The following is a 10087-nucleotide window of genomic DNA, read 5'->3' on the forward strand; positions in this document are numbered from 1 at the left end:
CGTACGGACGAGCCGGCGGATGCTCGCGTGCGATCCGCCGGTTGAAGCCAAGCATTTTTTAAATGACCACCTTTATTAATTAGAAATAACAGTTACATCGTCTATTAGAGGTTGTACAATTTCGACCAAAGGCTCCTCAAACCGTCCCCTTGTCTCAGAAAATCTAGCTAACCTGGCAAGTTCATGAGCTACCTTGTTTGCTACCCTATTACAATACCCAAAACTAGTGAGAGGAAAATCACATGCTAAAAAATAACAATCATCAAAAATTGTTGCCGCCACTCCTGCTGAACATCCTCCATTCTTCATGGTATCAATGACTTTCATATTGTTAGAGCCAAAGCGATTGCAACCCGCCTTATATGCGAGAGATAATCCGAATGTTAGAGCCAAAGCTTCTCCCATCAGGACATCAACACACCAATCAATCTTCCAGTTTCCGCCAACAATGAATTTTCGTTTATCATCTCTCAGAACAGCACGAGATGTGCGTGTAAGCAGGTCATGCTCAAAAGATGCATCCACATTAAGCTTCACATAACCCATTGGAGGTCTAGCCACTATAGCACGAATTCCCATAGAAGTTTGTTCAGCATCTTGAAACTTTCCATCATGGACCAGCCTGCGTCTACCCCACCATAAGTACCAAGCAGTAATCGCAATTAGTTCGCGGGTGTTTCGGAAGCCTAATAAAACCAATTCACATTCTAGCATAAGAAGTAAAAATTCAAGGACTGCCTCTCACGATCAATAACACAAGCTTTGTTAATCAACTCATCCAACCCCAACTTATGCCAAACCTCCTTAGCTTTCTGACAAAGAAACAACATATGCTGTGTATCCTCTGGCGCATTAGAACAGGATGGGCAAATGGGCATGACTTTCAGGTGTCTGTTCGCAAGCGTAGCCTGACAAGGTAGAGTGCCATGCAATGTGCACCACATGAAAATTTTGACCTTTGCTGGACAAGATAATTTCCAAATCTTACCGTAAATAGGATTAACATTGATTCTTCCCATACCATTGGTATATTGCAGTTTGGGTGAATAGCTAATGTGCAACATTTTTAATGTGAATTGCAAAGGATGCAACATAGTTGATGAAAATAGCTCGGGTGCAAGGTTTTACATGGCAATAATAGCCGGCACGCGACACGGGCCTTAAGCACAAGACTGATCGTTATCCATTTGGATTATGGGAGTTAGCGGGACCCACAACTTATCCACGTCAGCGCTGGACCGATCAACTTGTCCACTGACCGAGGGACCCACAACTTATCCACGTCGGCGCTGGAACCACAAATTATCCACTGACCGCGGGACCCACCACATATCACATGAGCCCGAGCCATCGCCGCACCCATGCTAGCCCACCGCCCCCATTGCCTCTAATTACCTTGCCCCCGCCGCCCCCCATTATTCTTCTTCTCTGGCGACGAAGCGTGCCAACGCCGGCGGCCGACGAGAAACGAGAGATGTCGATGTCCAGTTCAGCCTCTGGCCCCTCATGGTCGCCGTATGGTGTAGTGCCGATGACCAGGTGCCTGGACTGCCCACGCATCGCACCATTGAAGTGTTTGACAACCAAGTGGGGGACAATGGAAACTGTGGGCACGAATTTTTGAAATGCGGGAGCAAATCAGAGGCGGGCAAGGTTTGATCTATGTTCTCCCGCAGCCTTTTTCTTTGATTTTTGCCCCTAGATTTGTTGTTTTTACTTAGATTGGGATTTGGGGTTTTCCTTCCATTTTCAGAATCTGAAGAAATGCAAGCCTTTTGAGTGGCTGGATGAATACATTGAGAGGCTTCAACTGGAGGGCTCAACTGATTTGAGGAAGGGCGCAACCCAAGAGCTCGATCTGCCGTCGGCGGTGGAGAAATTTGGCTCGGACAGTGTCGCCCCGACGGTGGGGGATGCAGAACTGAAGGTGGAATTGTAGAAGGTGAACAATAACCTAAGGCAGCTGATCGATCTAAAGAAGCAGGCAAATCTACTGGTTGCATGATTTTATTTCTGTATAATTTCTTTGGGATTTGTTTACTTGTTGATCATTAGTCATTAGAAACTTTTATTAGTGTTTGAGTTAGCTTGTCTGTGCACAATGTCATGTAAGCTTAATTCCAAGGATAATTCCCTCTCTGGTTTTCCCTAATGAATCAAAGGAGGCAACAACTCGAATGAATTTCTCTCTGCAGCTTCAGTTCGACAGAGTGCAGAACAGAGTGCAAGCAGAGTTCTTTAGTTTTTTTAAGAATCATGTCTGCGGTTGTTGGGCTGTGATATGGAGATTAGTGTGAGAAAAGCCCGGAGAGAAACTAAGCCTACAACTAGACTAGATGCGATTCGTTAGGAAAAAAACAAGATATTAGGCCCAAAGTAAAATACAAGCCCACATATTTTGGGCCCAAAGTAAAAACAAGCCCACATTCTAAACAACTTATGTTCTAAAAAAACTAAACAGCTTCTGCACCCGTTTTGCTATGACAAAAAAATATTGCAGAATATTTTTTTATTCTTTGTGGCTGCATGAACTAGGTGGCTTCATATGTTGATTCTTTGTGGCTTGTGTAAATATAGCGTATTGTTTGCAAAAAAAGTTTCAAATATAGTGTATTGTTTGCAAAAAAAATCACTAAAAAGAAATGTTTTATGGCTTGTGTAAAAAAGAAAAATTTCATTGCTACAAAATGACTTTTCACGAGTCATTTTTACACAGTCCATAAAAATGTCTTTTTTCATGTTTTGAAATGCATTTAATTTTTTATAATGGGTGTATCTACACCTACAAGTCAAAACACCGTGTCCAAATAGTAGCACAATATTGCACGAACAAAGTGGGTAGCTCTACCAAAAAAAATAAACAACTCAAAAAAAATTCAAATATAGTAGCAAGAACTTAATAATAGAAAGACACATAATAAATATAGATAGTTCGGGCTAACCAAGCCCACAACACAAGACCTATATTATGCTTAAAACTTAAATAACAGACAAATATAGATAGATAGATTTAGCTAAAACAAGATAGATAGATAGATAGATAGATAGATGGGTAGATCTATACCCTGGCTGCCGCCTTCTCCACCTTGCTCCTCCTGGCTCCTCCTCGCTCCTCCTCCACCTTGCTCCTCCTTCGGGCGCCCTTCACTATTCCTCCGGGGTGTTGTCGATGGGGTATGGTAGAGTGTGCATGCGCTCCACGGTGGGGAAGATGTTGGTGTAGTCCATGAAGATGTTGTGGGTGGTGAAAGTGATGAACTCGCAGCCACACCAGAACACGCGGCCGAGGAGGTAGAATGCGTCGAAGGGGTTGGTGAAGTGGGCAAGGATAGCAACCACAACCCCGTTGTGGATGACCTCCTCGACTCGGTACATCCTTCAAGATCCCCGGGGGAGGTGGCGGTAGCCAGGCCCAAGGAAAAAGTCGGTGAACTCCCTTGTGCCCCTCCACCTTGACATCGCCTACACACGGAGATTGTTCTGGACGTACACCCCGACAGGGTAGAGCATCTCCGGCACGATGGGGGCATGTGGTAGATTGGCCCGGTGTACTGCATGGTTGCGGCTGGCTGGTTCTTGGGGCTGTTTGTGGTGAAGAAGAAGCAGAGCAGATTCAGATGGGAGAGGATGGGAGATGGATGAAGGGTGTGAGAGGAAGAGGAAGATGATAGGTGGCTTAAATAGCCGTAGTGCGACGTGTTACTTCACCTGGCAGTTAATGGGGTCAAATGTGAACAAGTTTTCCCACCCACCACGGCATCGGGGGTGTACTCATGTGGGAAATCGTAGTCTGAATCAATAGCTATAATGTGACATTTCAGTGATGCACTCTATGCCATCGGTCGGGTCGGGCGGGGACGGGTCTGCGGCGCATGCACGTTCACGTCTGTGCACGCATGCAACGTAGGCTGAAGTGGGCGCATGCATGCAACGTAGGCTGGCTCGGTGCAGCGAACAATGGTGGACATCGCTCGGTCCAACGGTCCAATGGGTGGGCTTCTTTACCACAGCCCAAGGGTGCGCATGCATGGCAGCCCACCCTCGAGCGCAGAACAAACCAAGCGGAAAAAAATGAAACCAGACATTTTCAAATCCAGCCAATCACAACGCAGAACTACCATCATGCGGATCGCTGACGTAGCACTGCATGTTGATCCACACCATTCGACATGCAGTGATCCAACGGTCAGGAATGGTTGGGGGGGAGTGATCCAGCGTTCTCGAATACGGCCAATCAGAGTGCCTCACGCGTATCGCTGACATTGCCCTAGCGCCTGACCCACATCGTCCACTCGCAGATATCCAGCGGCCCGGAAGAGTGCGCGGTTTTGGTTAGGGTTTGAGGGGGTTTGAAGGGGTTGTGAGGGGTTTTGAGAGGGTTTTGATATATTTCAAGGGCTCAGGTTGACCATAACTAATTCAAAAAAATCAGAAAAAGATGAAACTTGCACCCATCATCGTTTTATGTTACTAGGTTGCTGGAAAAAATAAGAAACCTGGTCTACAGGTATTTTCATGAAAAACCCTTCAAAAAACCTAGCTATCACAAACGAGGTTACGCGGGATTCAGGTTAGGGTTTAGGATTAAGCATGTCATAGTTTATCCAGACGGCCCAATATTGGGCATGGACCCTATATTTGCACACTGGAAGTCAAGTTTTGATATTTCGCTCATTTAGAGAAAGTTGTAAAAAAAACTTGCTTACAAGTGGGGTGTTTATCCTAGCTTTGGAGCTCATTTGGAGCACATTTTCATAACAAGTGTTTCACTCAACAAAAAGTCCTCGGATTGATCACCTAACATGCATAATATTTGAGAAAGCATTGTAACATCAATACCCATACTAAACAGCATCAAATTTGAATTTTGGCTCAAATTTGAAATCCAACTAGAATTTGAATAGTGTTACACAAATACTCATCAAAGTAAAAATAACATTACACAAATTCAGGCAAGTTTTTTATTCAGACAAGAACAATATTTCACTTCTACTTCTTACCACTCGATTTCTTCTTCTTCTTGCCACTTGTTGATCCTACGACGGGTACGACACCCAGTTCACTCAAGCTCTTGGCTTTCTTCACTGGACCATCTAGGACAGCTTTAGTTAGCACCACAACATCTAAATGAGGCTTAGTTTGCACAACATCAACTACAACAGCTTCAATTTGTAACACAACTTCCAATATAGGCTGAGTTTGCACATCGGCCGCAGCAGCTTCAGTTTCAGTTTGCACCCCATTCTACTCATTTTGCCCCACATCCAAATCTTGCTCATTGTGCACCTCATTCGAATGCTGCTCTTTTTGCACCCAAACATCATCCAGGTCTGGTTCACTGTGCACTCTTTCACTCCTCCTGCCATGGTGGGTACTCAGTGATGTGGACGGTGGACGAGATCCCTGACATGGATGTCGGGTTGGCGGTCCATATGGTTGGCTCTCCGGCAAGCACCATGGCAACGGTGGTGGCTTCCCTTCTTGGTCATGTGGACGGCAAGAGGTGTGGCAGCGGGTGGATCGGGCGTGCTCTCTGTCTTTGGTAGTGGCGTTGCCCCGATCCGGAACTAGGGATCTGCTCTTGTCACGTGCGTCCTGGAGGACACGTGGTGATACGGGAGAACTGCCGAGCGACTCCGCGCTTTGTCGCAGAAGATGGCAACGCCCATCGGTGATGCTCTCTTCCTGAAGACATCGTCGAAGTACTCTTCTTCGTGTCAAGATTCTAGGTGAAAATCCTTGTCCGTCTCGCCGTAGTGGGTGCTCCGTGATGTGGACGGTGGACGGGGTCTCGGACATGGATGCCGGGGTGGCGGCCCCGGATGTCGGTCTGCATGGTTAGCTCTCTGGCGGGCACCATGATGGCGGTGGTGGCTTCCCTTCTTGGTCGTGTGGGTGGCAAGAGGTGTGGCGGCGGGTGGCTCGGGCATGATCTCTGTCTTTTGCAGTGGCGTTGCCCATGGGGATCTGCTCTCGTCACGCGTGTCCTGGAGGCATCGTGATCGCACGGTAGAATTGTCGAGCGAAAACTCCGCGCTTTGTCACCAACGTTTGGCAATGCCCGTGGGCGCCACTCTCTTCTTGAAGGCGTTGTTGAGCTGCTCTTCTTCGTGTCAAGGTTTCGGGTGAAAATCATTATCGTCTGGACTCGGCAGCGGCGACGCTTGGCGCCATAATCCCTCCTGAGGGTGCTGTCGTGGAGCTTAGGTGTGTTTAGGGCTTTGTGTGGCATTGTACTCAGATCATCATCTGCTCTCGCTCGGTAGCCTAGTCGTGTCGTGCGTGGTACGGATAGTCTAGGATCGGCATTGTTTGAGAGATACCCATCATCTTGTATCGTTCTGCCGTACGTGTACTTTGTTCTGTGATTGCTTTATACATAAAGCGAGACGAAAGTCTATTTCGAGAGGAGCTAGCCAAAATGAAGTTAATTACCTAGAGGCTCAGAAAGCAGGGGTCACCTAATCAAGATAGCCCAATTTGTGTGGCCATCATGGGCTCCTCGATCACATGGCAGAGACGATGCACATGAAGCGTAACCTGGCTAGAATTGCGTTAGCACTTTCACTTGGGTAAAGGGAACGAAAAGTGGCTATCAAGATGGGCATGCCATGCACTTTCACGCACCATGCCCATGCTGGTCGAGGACGCGAGATCCGATCCAGACCTGATAGTAAAATATAGACTTGGGATTTGTCTCTTGCTTGCTTTCATGTGGTGCTCATTAAGCTGGCCACAGATTGGCTAATCAAGCCTGCAACTAGCACAGTTCCCTGATTAAACCTGTAACCTGCCCAAGTTACCCCTGCAAATTGAGCCATTGGTGATTTTTCTACCATAATTGATCCTGCAGATTAACCCATTGATTGATCCCAAGTGCAGATGGGTGCAGGCTGGGTCCAGGTGAAAAGAGGTGTGAGGGATCCCATCTGGATTCTGTCTGGCCGTTCTCCACTGGGAGTGGGAGTACTAGCCAGTAGGAGCTGCCGAAGCAGACGGTGCAGCCGACGGCGACCCCACCGTCCACTCCGCCGTCGGCATCTTGGTTCCTGTACCATGCATCTTGGTCGCAGAAGCTTGGTTGTCTTCATCCGTCCATGCCGTGATGTCCAGGATGCAGCTGAGAATCACATCACATGCAGGTTAATTAAGGCAGCTCGGTCATTTTCACCCACTGATAGACAGATTGATTGTTTACCACAGTTGGCCGTGTTATGGAGCTACACGTAGCTGGTGGATACATACATCGGATCTGACGGGGCCAAAAATATCCGGCCTGATTGACGGGTTTAACAACGAGAGGTTATGTTAGGGGCGCCGTCCCTGTCAGCACGGCACAAGTACAAGGAACAAAATGTTTCTAATTCTACCGTGCTGTATCGATCATCCGCTGGACGGCTTTGAAGTTTGAATTGGCAAACAAGGCAAGGAATGATTTTTCAGAGCAACCGTCTCCACCCACAGGATCTTTTCTTTTCTACAGCCGGCTCCGAATTCGTGGTATTCAAATCATTTTCCAGCATAGATATTTTCCCTGGTTGGGTTGGGAATTGGGACAGCTTCTTCGGCCAGTCATGACCAGTTCATCATCTTCCTCCCTTCCTTCCTTCCTTCCTTCCTGGACGGACGCTCTCTTTTCTCTGCTTTTAGTCAGTGATCCATATTCCAATAATATCCAGATGTAAGGATTTGATTCGCATCTATCTGCTTTTGGAACTTTTGAGCTTTCAGGAATCAGTTGGCATTGGTGCTCTGTCTGTCATCACCAGTGCCCTTTAGCCTAAGCAACAGTTCATCCGGACAGCAACACCGCCATTAATTGTACTGTATATGCACATCAATTCAAAGTGGAAAAGAGAGCTTTCTTCAACAAAATTTTCTAGTACTCATTCCAATTATCTCTCTTCAGAAAGTTTCCCTTTTCCTAGCGTATGTACATGCATGTAGATGTACATCAGACAGCAAAGCAGATACAGTGCACTTTACACTTGTGGTGTGGATCCATGAGGCTGCTGCCTCAGACAGAGAGAGGTTAAGAGAGGTCAGATCAGAGCATGCAGGTCCCCCTCAGCTTGATTCCAAGCAGTGCAAGGTACTATACTACTACTAGTGTATGTGTATGTGATTGATTAGTAGTAGGATAACTTGGCCAGCCGCGCACCCAACGCACCTGCTCCCTCCCCACTCATCTTCATCATCAGCTGCAGCAACCCCCACGTCCACACACCCCCACCCCCACGCACTCCTCCTGTTTATCTCCTCCTCCTCATCTCCTTCTTCCTCTGTTCTCCTCTGCTCCAGACAGATAGCAACACCACAGGGAAGGGAAGAAGGAGCTCGATCGAGAGAGATCGGAAGTCAACTGATCGAGGGAGCATGGAGAAGTACGAGCCGGTCCGGGAGATCGGGTCGGGCAACTTCGGGGTGGCCAAACTGATGCGCAACCGGGACACGCGCGAGCTCGTCGCCATGAAGTTCATCGAGCGAGGATACAGGGTACGTGCGTGTGTTCCTTCCTTCCTTCATGCGTGTGTATGTTTGATCAAGAATCTGAATCTCGCTCGGTTGCAACGAAACAAAAAAGATCGACGAGAACGTGTTCCGGGAGATCGTGAACCACCGGTCGCTGCGGCACCCCAACATCATCCGCTTCAAGGAGGTGGTGCTCACGCCCACACACCTGGGCATCGTCATGGAGTACGCCGCCGGCGGCGAGCTCTTCGAGCGCATCTGCGACGCCGGCCGCTTCCACGAGGACGAGGCGCGCTACTTCTTCCAGCAGCTCGTCTGCGGCGTCAGCTTCTGCCACGCCATGCAGATCTGCCACCGCGACCTCAAGCTGGAGAACACCCTCCTCGACGGCAGCCCCGCGCCGCGACTCAAGATCTGCGACTTCGGATACTCAAAGGTTCCCTCCTGATTCTTCTTCTTCTGCTCGGTTTCTTCTGATCAATCATGGTGGATGGTGGTTCTAACCAAGAACATGGGTGGGCAGTCGTCTGTTCTGCACTCGCGGCCCAAGTCGACGGTGGGCACGCCGGCGTACATCGCGCCGGAGGTGCTGTCGCGCCGCGAGTACGACGGGAAGCACGCGGACGTGTGGTCGTGCGGGGTGACGCTCTACGTCATGCTGGTGGGCGGCTACCCGTTCGAGGACACCAAGGACCCCAAGAACTTCCGCAAGACCATCGCGCGGATCATGTCGGTGCAGTACAAGATCCCCGAGTACGTGCACGTCTCGCAGACCTGCCGCCACCTGCTCTCCCGCATCTTCGTCGCCGACCCGCGCAAGCGCATCACCATGGCCGAGATCAAGGCGCACCCCTGGTTCCTCAAGAACCTGCCGCGGGAGCTCAAGGAGGAGGCGCAGCAGGCCTACTACAACCGCCGGCACGTCGACGTCGCTCCCTCCTCCAACGGCAGCGCCGGTGCGAGCGCGGCGGCCTCCTCCAATGGCGGGGGAGCGGCGGTGCCCGCGCCCGCGCCGGCCTACTCGGCGCAGAGCGTGGAGGAGATCATGAAGATCGTGCAGGAGGCGCAGACGGTGCCCAAGCCCGACAAGCCCGTGTCCGGGTACGGCTGGGGCACCGGCGACGGCGAGGCCTCCGACGAGGACGACGGCAACCAGGAGGGGGAGGAGGAGGAGTACGGCGAGGACGAGTATGACCGGACGGTGCGGGAGGTCCACGCCAGCGGCGACTTCGGCATGAGCAAGCTCCAAATCTGACGTCAATTTCGTCTCACCACATGGCGCCGGCCATTGCTCCTCATGTCGTTTCTGGCCCACTCTGGTTAATTATCTGTTATAAGATTGAATTTTTCTTTTTGCCAATTGTAACAAATTAGCTAATTAACATTAAGTTTTTTGTTCCAATCTCTTATGTCCGGGCAATGTGGAATGGGTGCTTGCTTGCAGTTCCTCTCAGTGAATCTCAGCACTGGATACGGTAGTCCAAATTTTGTGAAAAACTACACTACATATAGTATAGTTTGTTCTCAACGTCATCATAATTTGAACAAATAGTGTTAAAGATGTTAGATATTTAGCATCAAGTACATAGTAAATTTTATTTTGTAATATTGGAGA

The 10087-nt window shown here is 49.1% G+C and overlaps 1 protein-coding gene across 1 annotated transcript; it reads left to right on the forward strand.

Annotated features, from left to right (window-relative positions):
• Positions 1-8136: 8136 nt before the first annotated feature.
• LOC123055391 (serine/threonine-protein kinase SAPK5) lies at positions 8137-9874 on the forward strand. The gene is made up of 3 exons (XM_044479401.1): positions 8137-8496; positions 8585-8908; positions 8996-9874. Exons 1-3 carry the CDS (start codon positions 8377-8379, stop codon positions 9725-9727), a joined length of 1176 nt encoding a protein of 391 aa, XP_044335336.1. The 5' UTR covers positions 8137-8376; the 3' UTR covers positions 9728-9874.
• Positions 9875-10087: the final 213 nt, after the last annotated feature.

This window comes from Triticum aestivum, chromosome 2D (genome assembly GCF_018294505.1).
Source record: "Triticum aestivum cultivar Chinese Spring chromosome 2D, IWGSC CS RefSeq v2.1, whole genome shotgun sequence".
NCBI lineage: Eukaryota > Viridiplantae > Streptophyta > Magnoliopsida > Poales > Poaceae > Triticum > Triticum aestivum.